Source organism: Camarhynchus parvulus, chromosome 1, assembly GCF_901933205.1.
Source record: "Camarhynchus parvulus chromosome 1, STF_HiC, whole genome shotgun sequence".
Lineage (NCBI taxonomy): Eukaryota > Metazoa > Chordata > Aves > Passeriformes > Thraupidae > Camarhynchus > Camarhynchus parvulus.
In genome coordinates this window covers 41001272-41021822 of record NC_044571.1, presented here as the reverse complement: position 1 = coordinate 41021822, position 20551 = coordinate 41001272, and the positions used below count along the sequence as shown (strand labels likewise).

At 39.1% G+C, this 20551-nt stretch overlaps 1 protein-coding gene across 1 annotated transcript in view; it reads right to left on the bottom strand.

Annotated features, from left to right (window-relative positions):
• UGGT2 (UDP-glucose glycoprotein glucosyltransferase 2) overlaps positions 1–16797 on the bottom strand; it is a 77226-nt gene extending 60429 nt beyond the window's left edge. Inside the window, 5 exon segments of the mRNA XM_030962349.1 lie at positions 1260–1434; positions 5446–5558; positions 6659–6789; positions 14591–14673; positions 16602–16797. Coding sequence (XP_030818209.1) covers positions 1260–1434; positions 5446–5558; positions 6659–6789; positions 14591–14673; positions 16602–16759 — 660 coding nt within the window. The 5' untranslated portion in view covers positions 16760–16797.
• Positions 16798–20551: the final 3754 nt, after the last annotated feature.

Below are 20551 nucleotides of genomic sequence, written 5' to 3'. Positions count from 1 at the left end.
AAGAACCTTTCTGTACTGAGAATCCTCCAGACTACAAGTGAAAACCCAGCAGGGCTGGGAGGTTTCTCTGTCCATCCTCCAAGCAAACCTCAAGGCAGAGGGAGTAGAGAGCACTCCGTAAGTAGTCTCAGTGATACCGGTTAAAAAAAGAAAGAGACAGCAGAAAGACCGTACCTCTTCTGTTATCAATGTTCCCTCTTCTGGTATTTAATGTAAAAAAGGAGGGAGAATCCATCCCAGTATGTACCAAAGAACAAAAATGGAGGTTGTGAGGAAGGAAGAAAAGGGAAGAGAGGTCTGAAGACAGAAAAGGTGCAGGCAAGAAGACAACATGCATTTGGGAAGACCATGATGCATAAGCCAGGTAGATCAATGAGACATTTAATATGCAAGTAGGCATTTCATTGAAATAAAAGTATAAAAGAACAAAGTTCATTAAAAACTAAACCTCATACAACTTTGAATTCAAGACTGGTTTCCTCAAGTTCTCGATTTCATTACTGTGAGCAAACAACTCAAAGTCATCTGCAAACTACGTATCTCATCTCCCTGAAATTCCTGGTCTACAAAAACCACAGCAACCTCTCACTCCATCAGATTACTCTCAGATTAGTCACACTACTTAAGAGCTGTACTTTGAATATAAATCACAAAAACCTTCCAATAATCAAAACTGGGGACAATACAGTTCCATGTACTGGTATTTTTCTTGTTTTGTGTCAGGGAGAAGAGTAATTTAAGAATTCAGAAACATAATGCTTCAAATAGTGACACTATGGAATATAAACTTTTTAAAACTGGTCAATGATGTTGGCATGATAGTCCATGCTGCTGTATCTCAATGAACATGAGATTACACGGAGAATATGTAAAAAATATAATTGGTAATTTCTCAGTTTGATTCTCTATTCTACTTTCCATTTTTCTAATTCTTGTTACTAATATGTTCAGTCTGCTGCACCAAGATTAACCTGAGATCTTACACTGTACAAAACCAAAAAAGAAGTATTTCAAGATCAGTAATGCAATCAGTGCTTGCATGCATGATTGGGAACATTACCATGCTTTCCTGGCTTCATAGTTTGTATCTGGTGAATTACTTACCTAGAAATATATCTAATATTAGAAAATTATGTGTATTACACATAATTTAGGCAAACGCAGAAATAAATGTAGAAAAAGTGTTTTGTCAAAAGGCAAGCAAAGCAAAGACAGAATGCTAACAGTTTACTGAAACACTGTTGATTTGAATTGCATACCTGAACATAATGCCGGAGAACATAAACAATTTCCTCCTTTTGTGCCTTCTCAGATAAAATCTTGTGGAATTTGACAAAGTCTCTCGTGCCCATTTCTGCATACAGAATAACCACTGGGCCATCCGCTTTGAGAGTTGGAAATTTATGGTCTACCTTAAAAAGATATGGCCTGGGTCTGGTTTTAAAACAAGTAATGGTGATATTATGAAGTCAGAAAATGAATTAAAACAGTGGCAGTTTTTCTACTTCGTAATTAAAAAAACTAGTAAATGTTTATATGCTAAAATTATACAAGCCGTGTTAAAATCATCACAAAATAATCACGATTGCTCACAAAGAAACCCAGAACAACATATTCATTAATTTAATCATAAGAAACTGAAAAACCAGCACCAACTATAAATAACTGAAATATATTTTATCAAATCACAACACAAGCATATGAAAAGCATAGCACTTGGAGATTTTGTGTATCAGTAACAGCTTGAAACTTTTAATTTGAATGATACATTACATCTATCAGAGATGCACAGAGCAATCAGTGAGTAACAGAGTAGCAGAGGGAGATTCTGTGAAGTTTGAGAAAGCTGTCAACACACCTGGAAACTAACTGAGGTTATACTATTTTGAAACCATCAGGCTCTGTTAATTTAGCTAATTTTGCAAATTTTGACTGCCTACCTACACTCCTAATTGAAAACCAGGACTAGAAAGGTTACGCTGCAATGATTTCTTAGATGAATAAAGACATCTTTTGAATAAAACCTGGGAAAGATGGAGAAGTAACAGAGGATATAACTGAGTAATACACTCAAGGTACTAATTATTGATGAGCACACTTTTTCAAAGCTGCCTTTGCACTGACAACCAAAAGACCAGTAAACTGTCTCAAAGCACACCCAAGACAAGCTAGGAAACTCTAATTCAACACACAATACAGAACTGTGTGTGGTAGACACTCACTGAAGGGCCATACTCGAAAGGTGTGAGCAGGACACCAACAGTTTCCTTGATGTAGATCTTTGGAACACATTCAATGTAAAAAAAGCACAGAATCATTTACACTGCAAAAGCAACCTTTGGAGGTAATGTGCTGCAAACCCTCACTTCAAGCAGGAGTAATCTGCATGAGGTTACTCAAGGTTTTAACATCAATGTCCTATGTACGTTTGGTAGGTATGCAATCAAGGACTCATTTGTAAGGCAGAAATAAATGGAGGGGCCCATTGAGGCAAGCTGCCCCACTGCTATCACAGGACAAGACAGACCAAATAGGTGAGATCCAGGAGTCTGAAATGGCTCTTGAATGAGTAACCTCTGTGGAAGAACTGATCCAGATTTGCCCCAATAAAAGCACATGTGTGGGATGTGACGTGTGCAACTTCCTTCTCATAACCAGAGAGACAAGAGCTGCCACCTCCATGGAGAGAGCGGAAAACCTCAACCAAGTGAGCTTCTCTTTTTCTAACTAGCGTTATCCACTCTACTTCAACCAACCAACTAAGGTGGTTACTGAGTGCTGCCATGACTTGAATAGTGACAGTCTCATATCACAATGAACATGCTCCATGTTCATTAAGTGCTGTAATAACACTGCACAGAGCTCCTCTAATGACCTTGGGTTGGGAGTAAAGTGTTCAGCCCTTGTAAATCCAAGATAAGCCTCTGTTCTTTGTTTCTCTTCAACACTGAATAGTAGTCACAAGTAATTGATTCTCCTGCTCTTAGAACTGACAGGTAATTAATTTCCTGCCATAAGAGATGCTCATAAGAAGGCTGCCTGAAAGACAAGGAAGAACAGCTGGGCATATGAAAAGAAAATGATAAAAAAAATAAACAGATGTGGAGCTCAGCACTTGCTAATCAGTTACTAGGGTAGTACAGGCAACTATATGCTTGTCTAGATAGTACCCAGGATAGGATGCAGAAGCAATGGGATAGAAGACAGCAAACATGTACTGACAAATGTAAGGCACTGATTGTTTTGAGCAAAATGTGACTTTATTAATGGTTCTGCTCTTCACAGTGACAGCCCCAGAAACCTTAGTGTTGTGTTTTGGACAGTTAGTAAGATAAGCCATCCCAACCATTTAACCATGTGTTCTTTGACATGCCCAGGGCACTAGAGCTCTAGAGTCACTGCACCTACACACAAAGTATTTCCAATTAAACCCACACAGTCCATTGCAACATGGCTGAAAATGCAAAAGACAATCACAGCTGTTGTTGCATAAAGGACTGAATGAAGCAAAACCTTAACCTTGACATGCAGAATATCTGGGCTCTCCTTAGTCCAAAGAGCCTGAGACTTCCTGAATGTTGGATTGAGATTATGAATCCACACCAAAAAATGCTGCAGCCTCTCCTTCCTCTTCCAGTGAGATTTGAAATTATCAGTCCCTAAAGTCAGGACACTTCTAGCATCCTCATCCAAATATGGTGAGCAACTAAAAGCATAGTTTAAATAGGCCTGGCTGAACTGGAAGAGTCACGACAGACAGAAGACATAGACAGGAACACAAAGGAAAATACTTGGAAATAAAAAAATAATCAATAAATCAAAAAGCTCCCTTTTAAGAAAAGACAGAAAGACTGGTTTAGAGCAACCAGCTGTGACACAACACACCGTCCCTTACACAATTTGTTCACCTGGTAGCAAGCAAAGAACAGGAGCACAGCCCTACCATTATCACCTAGCCTAAATATCATCAGCACAGGTGAAGCATCTGCTACCCAGAGTACAAAGCGAACTAAGAGGGGAACAATTACCTGAACATGTGAATGTGAACACGTTTTTCTCAGAGTCTAGCTCCAGGTACTCTAAATATTTGAGTGACATAACTACTTTTGGGGTAGTGAAAAGGAGGGAAAATTTTGTCCCTCCAACTCTGAATGGTGTGATGTGACTAACTGAAAAGTTATTGAAAATAGAAGATAATCAAATAAAGAAACTTCAGTTTTGATGCAAGTTCTTAACAATTTCTACAAGTCTAACCCTCTCAATTCTAAATAATTCAGGATTCTATTGTTTATTATTGTGATTTTCCAGAACTTTGTAAATTTGGAAATAATATCTCCAGAGAGGAGAATGTGCTGAATCCAGCTAATTGCTTTAGAAGTTTACTATATTCAGTCATTGCAATAAAATGTTATGGTCTCATGATGCCTTAATATATGGCCAAAAGAATTCAACATCATATAAAAATATCTGTAGTATATTTTGGCTTTTATCTAGGAAAAAAAAGGACATTTTTCAGACATTAGTATTTTTTAGAAGAATATAACTGATACTGCAAACTAGACGGTAAGTTGTTTTTACATAAACCTTGGCTATTGAATAAACAGAAGACAATGATTTAGTAGGTTGTAATTGTATCAATGGACTTGGAATACACAACAAATCACACCTGTAGAATACAAAATTATTTTCAGAAGCAACCAACCCTGAAAGAGACAAATTTATAGGTTTTCAGGGTTCCCCCCCAATTTATATTTGACAGAAAGCAAAATCCAAGAAATATACCCTACTAAATAACCTTTCAGCTCTGCATATCTCCATGAAGTGGCTGAGGGTATGAACACTAATGTAAATCATGGTGACCATTGCAGGGAGGGAAAAAAGAAAAAAAATTACACAGAGGTCTTAAAAAAACATAAAATAATATCTTTAAAATTTAGATTAAACATTACACTTTCATTATTCTGTTACTGGTATTTTGATAGGTTCTACACATTTTATTTCAGAGCTTAAATTAATTCTGGACTGATGTTAGCTACCACAGGACAAAACCTGCAGAAAGGGCTGATACATAGAAAATCCAGGAAGAGGTGAGGAAAGGTTATGCCTTTCTATGCCCTGTCCATGAGGTAGACTCCTCTTCTACTCCTGTGCCAAGCCCTTGCATCCCAGACACCATCGACTGCAGTGACACTGACTATAAAATACCCTGCTGACAGACCTGTGAAACTCTAAGTTTCTATACAAAAGCACACTGTAACTTAAACCTGACTATCCCATGTTGAAAAAAAAAAGAACAAATGCAAAACTGTCCATATGATTAGAGGATCAAAGGTCTATGATTTTATTTTAAAACCTACTCTACTTTGATTCATAACTGATGAACTCTACTAATATTAAGCTCTTTAGCAATGTATTTCTCCTCTTAAACTAGATCATTATGTTTACCTCTTAGTAGCCTTCTTCAGCAGCTTTTTTATTTCATTAGTCTTACAGGTGTGCTTCTCATGGATAACCACAAATGCACGGCAGCCTTCTGGTGGAGGTTCATCAGCTGCAATCTAATATTTCAACAATTATACTCAACCAGAATGCTCTGATTGCACTTAAACTCACATCCCTTTGATTAAAGTAACTCAACAGCTGCCATTAAGCTGTGTTTCTAATTAAGCCCATTCAAAAGTGGGTACATGTGGGGGGAAAAGAAAAAAAAGAAAAATATTAAAAGATTAAGACCCTATAACCTTTGTGAGGTGTAGTCTATTAAATGCAGTCATACTCCAGAAAATGAAAAGTACATTTATGTTCTGTAAAGCCAGGACTGAGAAATCATCTTCAAAAAATCAGAGCCTGTGATTCTCACTCTGAGATATTTTTAACTTTGGTTGCTATCAGCAATCATGTCAACATCCGAAGATTAGACTTCTAAACCAATAAATCCCAAGCAAATAATGTCAATTTTTGATTCTCTTTCTTTCCCATTCCCTGCCTTTTTTAAAAAACTCTACTCAGCTATTCCAATATGAAGTAGGAATCATGTGACTGCATGTCAATGAGTCTGGATTCACCAGCTGAAAGGTAAAAACAAAAAGACATGAGTCTGAGATGATGATATTCCTCCAGAGAACACCTGCAAAACTCCCTAACTTCATTACAGCTTATTACCTTTCAGAAACATGGACTTCTCACTTTATCCTAAAGGTGGCATTGCCAAAAGGAGGAGTAGCAATTTTAGGCACAGTGAATTTATGTCCTCTCACTTTTTCATTAATAAAACTGTTTTTTCTAATTTTTCAATTTCTTAAATACTAAAACAATGAGAAAGATAAGAAATCCACTAAATAACAAATATAAATTACTTGAAGCTTCAGGAAATGTCCTACTCTGGAAATGTCTGAATTCCCACAAGATTATTTGAAGCAATGCAAGAAGTCCCCATGACCTGAGTTTTCAAAAATGAACAATTAAAAAAAAAATACATCCATACAACTGAACATGAATATTTGTCCCTGTCAATATAACCAGCTTATAAAGCATCACCTTTATCATGTTTGATTCCAAATAATACTGGCATATATTTCACTGAACTGTAACCATGAACATTATTTGGCCAAAATACCTCATTCAATCATGTACCAAATATATCAGGCAATACTGTCACCTGCTGAAACATCTGAACAGTTGGAGAGTAAGCCCGTATGGAAAGTGCAAACTTCAACAAATTGATTTGCAAATTGGATAAAAATTGTCCTGCTTTCTTCAAGATTAAATTGTAATAGGAGTACTCTGAATCTGTCAAAGAGACAAAAAAAAAAGACAAGACAAACTTTTAGAATTTAGCACTAAATGATGTGGCATATCTACCTACACTACATAATAAGCAAGCATTAATGCCAGTGCTGCTTGGCATTCAAAAGTCTTCAGTGTTGTCCACTAATAACTGTTTCCTACGAATCCAGAGGCCTAATAACACCAAGAAAACACCAACAGAAGAGAGCTCAATTGCACTAGTGAATATTGAAATTATTTTCAGCCTATAAAAACCCACTCAAAAAACCTATATGGAGAGGCCTGAATAGAGCATAAATTTACAAATAATTTCCTAACATTTAGTTTTGAAACACTCCAACCATGCAATTTACATAGAAGTCTTCTAAAGGTGTCATTCTTTGGGCTACTCTCACATATTCTATTTCTTCCTTAAATATATATGATAAAGAAGAGCATGAGAATGGATACAACATGTGAAGTAGCTTCCTCACTCCCTGCATATCTTGTATTTTCAAAGTCAAAATTAGTACTCTGAGTAAGAAGGTAGGTGGATGGTGTCTGGGAATGACAAAAGTGATAATACAGAACATTGGTTAGAAATAATTAACCTTCAATTCTCATTCTACAGGCATACTCAATTTTCATAACTAAGCAGCTTCTATCCTCTCATTTTCTTCTTTACAACCCAGTCGTGATTGGAAAAAAAAATCTTCTTTTGCTCTTAAAGCCTTGAGTACCTTCTTTCTGCCTTCTCCTCCTTAAAAAAAAATCATTATTTAGAAATGCTGAGCTTGCTGTAATTCCCTAGGAAAAAACACTAACATTAGAAAAGTAGATAATCTGCATTTCAAGAAAGCTCCTTCCAGTGAATTCTATCTGATGTCCTGGTTTCAGCAGGGGTAGAGATAATTTTCTTCCTAGTAGCTGGTACATTGCTGTGTTTTGGATTCAATATGAGAATAATGTGATAACACACTGAAGTTTTAGTTGTGGCTAGGTAGTGCTTACCCTGAGTCAAGGACTTCACAGTTTCCCATGCTCTCCCAGCATGGAGGTGCACAAGAGGCTGGGAGGGAGCATGGCCAGGAGAAGCTGACCTGAAGTGGACAAAGGGTCACTCCATACCATGGAATGCCACACTTGGTATATAAACTGGTGAGCTGGCTGGGAGTCGTCAATCTCTGCTTGGGGACAGGCTGGCCACCAGTCAGTGAGTGATGAGCAATTGTATTGTGCATCACTTGAGAGAAGTTTTATTCCTCTCTTTTTCCTGTTGTTATTATTATTATATTTCAATTTATGTCAATGATTAAATGGTTTTGACCTCAACCCACAGGTTTTACCTTTTCCTAATGCTCTTCCTCATCCTACTGGTGAGGACAGTGGACACGTGCTACTTAGCTGCTGGCTGGGGTTAATCAGTGACATATAATTGTTACTGTCTTACAGGAAATTCAATGGATGAAAAACCTATCTACGTTCTCTACACCTATACATAGCCTAGCAGAACCCAAATGGCAACAAAGCTGGTGAAGGCTTTCAAGAACAAGTCCTGTGAGAAGCAGATGAGGGAGCTGGGGATGTTTAGCCTGGAGAAGAGGAGGCTCACAGGAGACCTTATCACTCTCTGCAACCACCTGAAAGGAGGCTGTAGCCAGGTTGGGGTCAGCCTCTTCTCCCTGCTAAGTACTGACAGGACAAGGGGAAATGGCCTCAAGCTGTGCCAGGGGAGGTTCAGGTAGGACATCAGGAAGAATTCTTTCACTGAAAAGGTGGCTGAGCATTAGAATGGGCTGCCCAGGGAGGTGGTGCAGTCACCATCCCTGGAGGTGTTCAAGAAGTGACCGGACGTGGCACTTTGTGCTATGGTTTAACTGAGAACAGCAATCAGTCAAAGGCTGGACTCAGCCTTGGGGGTCTTTTCCAACCTTAATCATTCTATGATTCTAAATGAGATAAATTTGGCTTCACACATTCAAAACATTGAGTATAAAAATTTGGAAGCCACAAATCCTTCCAGACTGAAGAAAATTTGAAAACACAGTTAGTGAAAAAAAGTTTCAAATTATCTCCACAAAAATAAAATTAAACCTGAAATTCCTGCCTTTCCACTTAGCCTAAATAACATCCTATTAAAGACAATGAAGAGCCATTAAATATGTAATTCTAAAGACACTACCTTAAAATATTTTTACCCCAAGTCTTTGATTTTTTTGTTTACAAATTTCATCTGTGCTCTCACGGGTGTATTTAAAACAGCTGACATTTTTTCCTGGAAGATGATTATGACTACTATGATTTCAATAAGTAAAAAAAAAAGGATGTTTTTTTATCTGCCTTCAAAAATGACTGTACAACATTGACAAGGAGCTATCTATCAAATCATCCACTCCTACTACTTCAACTTCTATTAACACTGTTGGCTTCACTTAGAATACAACAGTACTTTGAACTTCACCAAGACACATGAATCCATGCCAAATGCTATGAGCTATCTAATGCAAACCAAATTTTTATAGAGTTTATTACATACACAGAATCACACAGAATATTCTGAGATGGAAGGAACCCACAAGGATCCTCAAGTTCAACACTACAGTGAACTTAAGTGGACCCTTAAAGCCTGTACATGGATTGAACCTGTGGCCTTGGTGTTATGAGCACCATGCTCTAACCGACTGAGCTAATTTCAGTTAATCAGAACTATGGTTTGAGCATTGCAAATTATTTTCACATAGTACCAAATCCTTTACATTTGGTACTACCTGCCCTCCATGCTCATTTTAACATTGCCAAAAGAGTACAATTCATAGCAAGTTTCTTAGGATGTTACAGGGAATCACAAAGAAATAGATTCTTTCGGTTATAAAATCCTGCATGACACCATATTACTACAAAATCTTTAACAAAGTCAATTTAAAAGTAAGTAAGAGACCACATTAACAGGATACAGCTCCAAACTGCAGACATCTGAAGCCACATGTATGAACTTCACATCTGCAAACTTTCGTCCTAGCCATGTGAAATATAGCCAAGAGGCCAACAAGGGCTGAAAACCTCACTCTGAAGATGCCTTAATTTGTCTGCTGAAAAACTCTCTCAACTACTCCCGTAGCCAAATTGATTAGATTGACTACAGCAAGAACTGAACAGCCAGCGAAGCAAACTCACATTTAAATGCTGACATTTCCTATCCACAATTTACAGCAGTATCTTTTATCACAGGCAAGGCAAACATAATGAAAAGAAACAACCAGGGCAGTCACAAAAGATAAGAAAGTATTATAGCACAGGTCCTCAGGCCTCCTGCACACACAGCACAAAATTAACCTGAATATATGCTGGTAACCTGCAAGAGAATTTGAAATACTGAGGCACAGGAGGTAGGGAGAGTAAATGTAAGGGACATAATTAATCAGAAGAACAGAGTGCTGGAATAATTACTTGGTGGGATGGGTGGATGAGGATTGTTCCAAGTGCATAGATAGGAATATCTGGAGCCACAGATCAGCTAGGGAATTAGAGGTCTCAGGTAACAGCAGTTCAAGCAATCACTGGCCAGTCAAATCTCTGTGCCATCCAAGCAAGATGCCAGTAAAGAGGGAATACTTTATTTTACTGCATTATCAGTATAGAAATCAGTTTGTGAAACTGATTCCTCTGGCATCTTTAGGTTTATATACACATAAAAATACTCCTTTAATTTAGTTGTGAATAATGTGTAGTCTTCTAAATTGCAAAAAACAATTTGCATGATGGTTGTTTATATGAAATATACAGTTACATTTTTTCAGAGAAAATTGCTTCCATAGAGAAAATATGTTTGCATGTTGGTTTTGTTTTGGTTTCTAATATATATTTATGAGGCTGCTGAAAATTCAATATATAAACTGAAGCACTTGGAAAGACAGTAAACACTCAAGTGATAATTAGTCAGCAGGGAACTGGCTACTTACTTTCCCTCAGTGATCACAAATTAACCTTTAGGGATAAAAAAGCAGGAGCAAGTTAAAAATGCCATCTTTGGTGGTTTTTTAAGTGCTGGTTTTACTATGAAATTTCTGCAGCTTTCATTTCTCTGTAATATACCTGCAGCCCAAAACAGGATCATCTGCCTTTGCTAGTACTTCACAAGCCTGACAGAAAATATGTTGCACATTAAGTAGCTATAAACAATGTTGTCTGGGTTCCCTGAAGACATTAATTCAATACAGTGTATCCCATCACTAACCTTTTCATGTTTTCCACATGGTATAATCAAGATGCTGCCCAAGTTGATTTGAGTTCATATTAAAAGGGAAAAAAGTTAAAAGCACCAAATACATCACCAGACTAAATGTTTCACCAAATTCCATGTAGATAATTCCTACCAAATCCATTAAACTGCTACAAATATCACAGTAAAACAGACCATTAATAAACTTAATTCAGTAATGCTAAATATTTTAAATTGGCAAATTAACAAGAGATGTTGATTATTCTAAATTTAAAACAACAAGTAATGAGAATTTATTAAAAAAAAACAGATTGAAAATAATCCAAGGGAGGATTTAGAAGAAAGAAGGCAAGCACTTGATTTTTTAAGTTGCCTTCTAGCTTCAACACTTTACAAGTCTTCTGAAACATTTAACTGTATGTTGGGATACAAGTCTATCATTGAATTCCTTTATAAATCCAGATTTTCAGCTTCAAATCTAGGAATTCTTTAGCTTTTATGAAAATGTTTCTATTTAGAAAAATAAAAAAACAATGCTTTCATTTCCTGTTTATTCATCCTCTCTACTCTTGGCATCACTCGGAGAATTACTGAAAAGTCAATTGCCTCAACCAATCCTTTTCCAGCCAGATCCTTTAATTTACTGAAGCAGTTGTTGCTACATCAGTTTTAACACATCATGACCATCCTTCTACATCAATCTGTCTTGACATGCAGCAGTTATGACAGAACTCACATTCCACACCAAACAGAGGACCAACTTCTCCTCAGATGTTATGTACTACACACCTCACTGTAAACTGTGCCACTGCAGTCTCGCAGTACCAGATTCTTCACTCAACTAAGCAGTTTCTTGTAAACACCTAATGCAGACTTCCTGTTCATTAAAAGCATTAATTTCCTTGGATTAAGACTACTCCAACTATGACTCAACTTTTAGGAAAATCTCTTGGTGCCAGAACTTCAAAATTTCCTGCATTATTTTTATAGGTGTGGGTTGGTCATACAGATAAATATACACATCAACTACTCAATATACCTAATTAAAGTAGTATTTTAGTACAGTCTCAAGGTTGCCAACTGCCAACATCTAACAGTTCATTGGCATGATAGGTCATGGAGATCATCCTACTGTAATTTATTTATTCTCAATCACAGAATTTATCCAGGTGAAGTAGGTATTTAACTAACAGCTAATTTCAACAGACATCTGTGTCACTAATAATAAATGTCATTAAAGCTTCAAACCCCTTGGAAAGTGTGTCTAAGCAAGAAAAAAAGAGATGGCTGATAAAAAACCCTGACACATCATCTAATACAGCAGTCTTATCTCAAAGAAATACCAACTGCATCTAAACCACTCATAGAAAAAAAAGAGTAAGTTAAAAGTGACTTCTGGAGGTCACCCTATCCAAACTGTTATCTAACGCCTGACTAGGCTGTTCAGGGTCTCATGCAGTAAAATTCTGAATTATCTGAATTAATAGATTCCAGAGCCTCCTGGAGCAGTGTTTCAGTGTTTACCCAAGCCCACGGCAGAAACATTTTCTCTAACATCTAACCACAACTTCTTAACCACAACAATAATTCAACTTCTGCCCTTTGCTTGTCTTCATACTGCTGTGTACCTTCAGGAAGGGCCTGGTTCCACTTCCTTTGCACATTTCCCTATTAGGAAACTGAAGATACGAGGTCTCTCCTTACTCCTTCCTTTCTCAGGTTCATTCACAGCTGTCTCAGCCTTTCCTCAGAAGTCTGCTCCACCCCTCTAAGCATTGCAGAGATCCTCTCCTAGATTTGCTCCAGTGATGGACTCTTGTCTTCCCTTTCACAGGGAGCCCCAGCATGGCGCCAGTACTCGAGATTCAGTCTTACAAGTGCCTCATACAGTGGAACAAACACTTTCTTTGACCTGTTGGCTACTCTCTTGTGCAGGAAGTCTGTAAAGTGCCCTTGCTGAATTTCCCAGTGTTTCTGTTGGCCTGTCTCTCAAGCCTGCAAAGGTCCCTTTAATTACAGCCCTACCTTCCACATTCTCCTCCCAGTTTTGAGTCATTGCCCAACCTTGTGGAGGGTGTAACACATGCCAACGTCCTGTGGGCTGAAAGAGACCTTAAGCAGCATTAGTCAACAGCCCTTGCCTCAACAAATGCTGCTAGCAGCTGACCACAGGCCAAATTCTGCACCTACTTCCATTTTCCATGTCCCCATGCCTTGTACAGGATGGCTTTTAGCAGCATTCGCCACCTGGGCATTTTGTTCTCAGTAACTCTCTCTGGTTTTGCACATACTTCTGACCTTAGGATATTAATCTCACAGGTGCTTTTTTCATTTTTCCAGTTCATACTCTATAATTAAAATCACAGTTCTTCATACATTTTTTGCTTTGTACTTTTTCTATTCTAAAGAAACAATGAGGAAAACACAGGAAGACAGTCAAGTCAAACATCACATTTTACTCAACATAAAAGCACATCATGGAATCAAGAGCAGCACAATTATGTTTAACATGCATGTCCCTGTTCCCTTCCTAGTAATCTTTTAAGTCTCCTGGCTGCTTGGGGCACTGCTGAGCATTCAAATAATGTTATCAGATGTACATTTTTAAGTTGTATTCAGTCAGTCACAATTGCTAAAACATGTTGTTTCTCAAGTTCTTTTACCTATATACAGCATTTTTCATGTACCTGCACTTCTCACTGTCATTTTCTGCATGATCTTTCTACAGTTTGTTAGCTTATGACTATTAATTTAACATTCAATCCCCTCAAGTCTCTTCTAGTGCTAGTGTTAGGTGCTTGCACTCCTGCCTAAAGAGTTGTACTGTCCTGTAAATAAAGAGCAGAATGAAGCAGCCTTACCTTGTTTTGAAGCCTTTTTCACCTTGTTCATCTGTTGACCTATCAAGCAGGTCTAATACCACCCAACCTGGTGTAAAGCCCCATTGATCTCCCAATTTCTCATTACCATGGACATTTCTAGCCAACTTCTCTCCAAGGTTTCTTCTGGGGTGGCTTTTTATGTTTCTTCTCCTGAATTTTATGCTTTGGTCTTCTCTCCAAATTTCTAAAAACTTAATATTCTTCTGTCTAATCATGCAAGGCTTTTTAAGTCCTATTTTGTCAGTGATAAACCTTTATTCTAAAACAACAGTACTGATGCTAGAAAACAGCCTCCATGCTACGTAAGAGTATTAAACCTTTTCTGGTAATTTAAATTTTTCCTTTAGCATTACCTAGCATTCTCATTTTAGTTATTTTTATCATTTTATGCTCTGCAAGCACCCATCTTACAGAAAACATGAAGTCTCAATATCCTATAAGCTCTTGGCAAGTCATGTAAGCAGGTAGGTATCTTTAATCTTTACACTTCTGTTCCATATTGTAGGAGCAGTTAAGTCCATCTTGTCTTCCTTTTTTTTGTAAACTCCTCTGCAAGTATTGCTCTTAGGGGAAAATATGCTACAGCTTTCTGAAGGAAACCAACCAAGTAAGCAATAATGGAAGAGTCAGGCTTGGTCTGTCTACAACTAATTAATGTGTTGTGTCTCAAAGTTAAATACAGCACAAGATAACATATTAAAAACCAGCATGCTGTTTAACTTACCTCCTTGCTTATAAACTGTTAATTCCCGCACAGTTTCCAAGAACTGCCAAAACTTCTCATTACCATCTTCTGCAATAAATTCACTGTTTAAAAACAAAAATTAATTGCCCATAGGTTGATTTTGTCCAAAGATGTACCACAGCAAAAACCCTGAGTTGTTCAAAATAATAAATACCCATCAGCAACCAAACATTAGATATCCAGTGACTAACAACCATCTCCAGAGCATAAACACTGAAGTGAGCTGTATTTTGGTCAAAAGATATTTTGAACAAAGCACTATCATCCAAACTCAACAATCAGAGCTGTAAAGTATGCAGACTATTCTCTTTTTACAGAAAATCCCCAAAACATTCACTTTATTTTTTCCACAGATAATCCAATATGCAGTTATAAATGAAATCAATTCAGTACACAGATTTTATTAAACAGTAGCTAACTATACAAATAAGAACACACTCTCTGTCAGGTTATAGTTTTTCATTAAATTACAGGCTTTCATCAATGACATTTGCATGGAGGGAGGCTGTCAATCCTTGAAACACTTTCAAACATGGGTTAATCCTTACCAAAGCATAAAAGGTAAGGTTTACTTCATACTAAATACAACTCTTCTTTCTTTTTTTTTTTTCAAACTGGAAGAGGCAAAATTTAGAAATTCTTTACTGTAAGGGTGGTGAGGCACTGGATCAGGTTTCCCAGAGAAGCTGAGGATGACACATCCCTGGCAGTGCTCAAAGCCAGGCTGAATAGGGCTCTGAGAAACCTGGTCTAATGGAAAACGTCCCTGTCCATGGCAGGGGGGCTGGAACTCGATGGTATTTAAGGTCCCTTCCAACCCAAACCATTCTGTGATTCTATGATTTACAGATAACATTTCTAAGGTTTGTGGTTTTCCTTGCGGGAATATCAGTTGCTTTCTCTCCCTCTGCTTATGTCTACCAAAAAGTTCCATCTGCTAGCATGACTATATTGTTTTCTAACCTTTACTTTGGAAGTTTGCCTCTCCTTTGATTACTGAAGCTTGCTGTTCTATCCTTCGTGGGTTTTCTCCAAACAGCAGCAAGTAAGTTCAAAAACAAAACAAATTTAAGCCAGATGGGCAGGGGAGCCACAAGCATCTAAATCTGGAAAATGTTTTCCTTTCTATTGTGAATCACAGAGTGGTTTGGTTTGGAAAGGACCTTAGAGATCATCTGGTTCCAATCCCCTGCTATGGACAGGGACACCTCCCACTTGAGCAGTTTGCTCCAAGCCTCATCCAGCCTGGCCTTGAACACTTTCAGGGATGGAGCACCCACAACTTCTCTGGGCAACCTGTTCCAGTGTCTCGCCACCCTCACAGTAAAGAATTTCTTCTGTACATCTGCTGTAAACATGCTCTCAGTTTGAAGCCGTTCCTCCTCGTCCTCTCACTGCATGCTCTCGTAAGAAAGCTCCCTCCTCATCCTTCTTGTAGGCTCCCTTCAGGAGGCTGAAATTAGGTCACCTCAAAGCCTCCTCTTCTCCAGGCTGAAGTTATGATTACAAGTTAACAATATCTTTTAAAAGTATTTCACCGTGTTTCACTCTCACAGGTTCGCATCTACACTAGTACCTCTATAATCACTTAATTAACGTGCAAACTGCTTGGAGGCAGACGAAGATGTGACCCAGCAGAAGGCAGGGATGGTATAATTGGCCCATTACATATCCTCGACCCAGCGTCCTGCAAAACGCCTGAGCAGGGTAAATACGAATTTACGCTTGTACAGCTCCCTCACAGCGTGGGAGAGCCTTGCCAGCACGGTCCACGGCACTTTCCGAGGGGAGAAAGCAGTTCAGCCTCACAGCCAAAAAGTATTTTTAACACACCCTCCGACAGAGAGAAACGCTGCCAGCCCTCCTTCCCGCTCAGCGGAGGGAAAAGGGGGTCCCTCCGCCCTCCTGCTCCCCAGGAGAGAGCCGGGACAGGGCGGTGCTGGCAGGAGGAGCAGAAGGAGAAAGAAGAGGAGGAGGAGGCTGCACGCACCTCGCCTCCAGCAGCAGCGGGGTCGCCGGCCACTTCGCCGCCAGGCGAGCGGTCACGGGCTGTGAGGAGGAGGCCGGAGCGGTGCCGCAGGGGCACGGCTGGGCGCCCAGCAGGGCGAGCAGCAGCGCGGGCGGCAGCAGCGGCGCCCAGCCCGCCATGAGGAGCAGCAGCGCTCGGGGACGCCCAGCCCCGCACGGGCCCGGCGCGCGCCCCGCCCACACAGCCACGCCGCTCTCCTATTGGCTGCGCCGCGCCCTCGGCGTTGAGCTATTGGTCAGCCCGGAGGCCAATCAGCGGCTGACGGGAAAAAAATAGGGGGGCGGCCGGCGCCGTGACACGCGGCGCCAGGAGTGCGCAAGCGTAGGAGCGGCGCTGCTGCCCCTCTCTGCCCTCAGGCGCGTCTGGCCCCGCCCCATCTGCAGGCGTCGGGGCAATCCCGTTATTTTAAAATTATTTTAGGTTTCGGGTTGTTCAGTGCAAGTGCGTGATTTACGTAGGATGCCTTAGGCTTGGGTGGCGGTGGCTGCAGGAAGGACATGGCTGTGTCCAAGGACAGCAGCCGCCTGCCCTGGCGCTCCCCCAACCTCCCGGTGACCCGTGTCCTGGCGGGCTGCTCTCCCTCGGCCGTTACTACGAACAGTACTAAAAGTCTTACTCGGGGTGCGCAGCTTCAAAGATAATATACACATACAGTTGTTCTTCTGAGAGGAAGGCATTTAATTTCCCCTTCCTCCAAGTTTTCCAAATCCACTTCTATTTTGAGATGTGTTTTGTTTCCTATCTGCATTTTTTTTTCTCTCAAGAAGCATGAGCTTCACAGGAACCCTGCCGCTGCCTTCTGCCTAGCTTACCTTGGAATTTTCAGACTCACGTTCTCTAATTGCTATTTTTTTTTCTGTATTCAAAATCTCCGTAATTAATTCCATTTCCTCGACAAAGCTGCTGCATTCCCTCAGTTTTTCAGACCTAAAACAGGGCTGGCGCTGCTGGAGCTGTGTTGTGGGATACTGATACAGAGCAGCTCTGCGCAGTTGTTCATTGGAGAAAGAATCCCTCAGCTGTATTAAAAATAGGGGGTATTGCCTTTTCCAAAATGTGACTCATGGAACTTGAAGCTGAAACCTGGAATGACTCATGAAACTGAAACCTGGAATTTGTCACTGCTGCATACACTTTAATTTCTTTTGCATGCAGTTATCTCCTAACTGCTCAAAGTTGCTTTGTGGGTGGTGGGAGCCAGTGAGGGCATAACTCCAGGGAGAAGGCTATATATATAGCTTTGTGTATGTGTATATATATCTATATCTATATCTATATATAGATATATAGATATAGAGTATGTATACACACACACACATATATATACATACATACATAGATATACGTATATCCGTATACTTTGGATGGTTAGTGATATATATGTATACTTTGGATGGTTAGTGCTCATCTCAAGCTATGGTACAGAAGCTTGCCGTCACAGAGTACCTGTACTTAACGTGCTTCTGGGTCTTTATAATGTTAAAGTATGAAAAATACCTCCTGAGGGTCATTCGTGTGTCAATTCAGCCTGGGGTCTTTGTGGTTGATCTTCTTTGGATTTATTCACACAAATTTGTGCTGTTATAAGACCTCAGATAATTTCCAGCTACTACCGTGTCACATCAGTGATGCCAATTTTAATGTTATTAGGTTAAGTAAACCTTACCCAAAACTGGTCGTGTAGCCTTAATACGCCTCTGCAGAAATAATGAAAACCACAGGAGTATTTCTCTTGGTTTATGCGTAAGGCCACTAGAAATAACAAAATTCAGCATCTTTTCTATGGAGAAGGGCTGTGATACACTAAGCAACTTGATTCTTTCATACTGACAGTTCAGGAGTTGCTGCTGCTAACAGGGCCGGCTTGGCGAGAGTACTGTATGGATGAGTAACTTTGGTCCCTTTGTCTTTCTATGCTAATAACCCAGGTATTGGGCCAAACTCTTCCATTCATAGAAAGTAAGTGATGAACTGATAAAATACACTTCCACCACTCCCTTAAAAAATTCACAGCAAGTGTGAATTTACAAAGCAAAGTTCAAAATGCTTTTGATGAACTTGGAAGAGCTCATGCTACACTTCTTCTGCACAGAATACGCCATAGCTGATTTATACCAACCATCTAAAAAAAACATGACAGCCCAAGTAATCCTATGGTTAAAGGAATTACAAGTTGCTTTTTTGATGTCTCTTCAAGCAATACTGAGATGTGCACAGCACTTTCCCCATGTATATACATTTATCATGCATTTTTCATATCTCCATGTGATTCAATGTGATGATGGATGCACCCACCTTACCCTAATCTATCAATTGCTTTTCTATATAAAGTTGCTGTGTTATATTCTGTTTTATATTGATATTGAAGAGTCTGCTGTTGTTGCTTAAATGTGAACTCCTAAACTTGTACTTTTTTCATCTTGAGCTGTAACAATTTATGATTTGCCATACAAGAAGGTAAATAAAATCTGCTGGCATTGGCTATGGAAATGTAACTAACTTTGAATTCAGTGGCAAGATAAAACAGTAGCTCTGAATCAAAGCTGTGATCATTAGTCTGTGGTGAGCTACAGAAAACTGCTAGTTCCAGTAGTTTTCTTGAGAAAAGATCCTTTCTGCTTAAGTACAGAAACTTTTGTTAGACAAGAAGAGTCTCTCTGCTGAAATATCTCTGTCTCGCATTTAGGGTTATTGTTTTATTAGGGGCCTTGAATTAATGACCATAGGTAGGCAAAATGAAATTGGAAGGGACCTCAGGAGGTCTCTAGTCCAGCCTCCAGCTCAGAACAAGGTTAGGTCTGAGGTGCAGTCAAGTGTTGAAAAAAAATCCAAGGCTTTCTAGGCTTTCTATTGCTTAAGATGCAGTTTGGATTGCTCCTTGGGAAGAAATACCATGTTGTAAGAGAACATTGCATTCCTTATAAAAGCTTTTGCATATTTATCAGTTTTTCCTTTGCTTTGGTATCTTAACTACGTTCTAGCCACAAAGAACCAGTACGTACTTTAAAAAAATCTGTTTCTGTATATTTGAGAAAGGCAGATTTTAATCTGTTAAACAAAATGCAAACCTAGAAGATGGAGAGCAGACTTAATCTTCATTTCTACAACAGAATTTTATTTAATTATTTCAAATAACACTTGGCCATTCTTGTACATACATTCCATATATATATGTGTGTGTGTGAAAAAAACTCTTAGTTCTAGGAAACCGTTTTTCAGCAGAACAGAAAAACAATTAGACTCAAAATTTAAAATTATTCATATCGCAGCTGTGCAAATAGGAATTGATTATCATAGCAGTTTCAGTGTGAATAGAGGGAGTGATTAATGAACGCTTCTCAGTAAGATGAAAATGTTTTGCAAGTCACAGTAAGCTATATCTATTTTATAGAAACAGTAGCAATAAGTAAAAATAAGTTGAGCTTCATCAGCTTATTCAGTTAGCTGAAAATAAAACTTTATTTTCCTTACAGATTGAAAACAATTTTCACTGTGAAAGGCTCCCTTTCTCCCTTACTTGGAGGTAAGGTAAATGTCAAACACTAATCAAATGATATTCCTATTACATGGTCATTTACTGGTGGCCTCCTGAGCAGTAGCTCCTGGCAGTAGCGGTAGCTCCTTTTATCTTGTGTGAGATTGGAGGCCAATCTCTTCAGAACCTGTCAAAGTCACTACTATGACAGGCATTTGAGGTGTTTCCCTGAAAAGACTTAGGATGCTGTACTGCATCGATTTTTGCCCATTCCATTATAGACCAGACATGGTTATTTGATTAGCATATCTCAATATAGTGTTATTCTGGAGCAGACCATGCAAAATATATTTCATAGTCTGTAAACTTTTCATTTTGATTTACAGGGATGGGCCAGTGAAAGAAGAATTGATGCAGAAGTAACATAAGCCTGGTT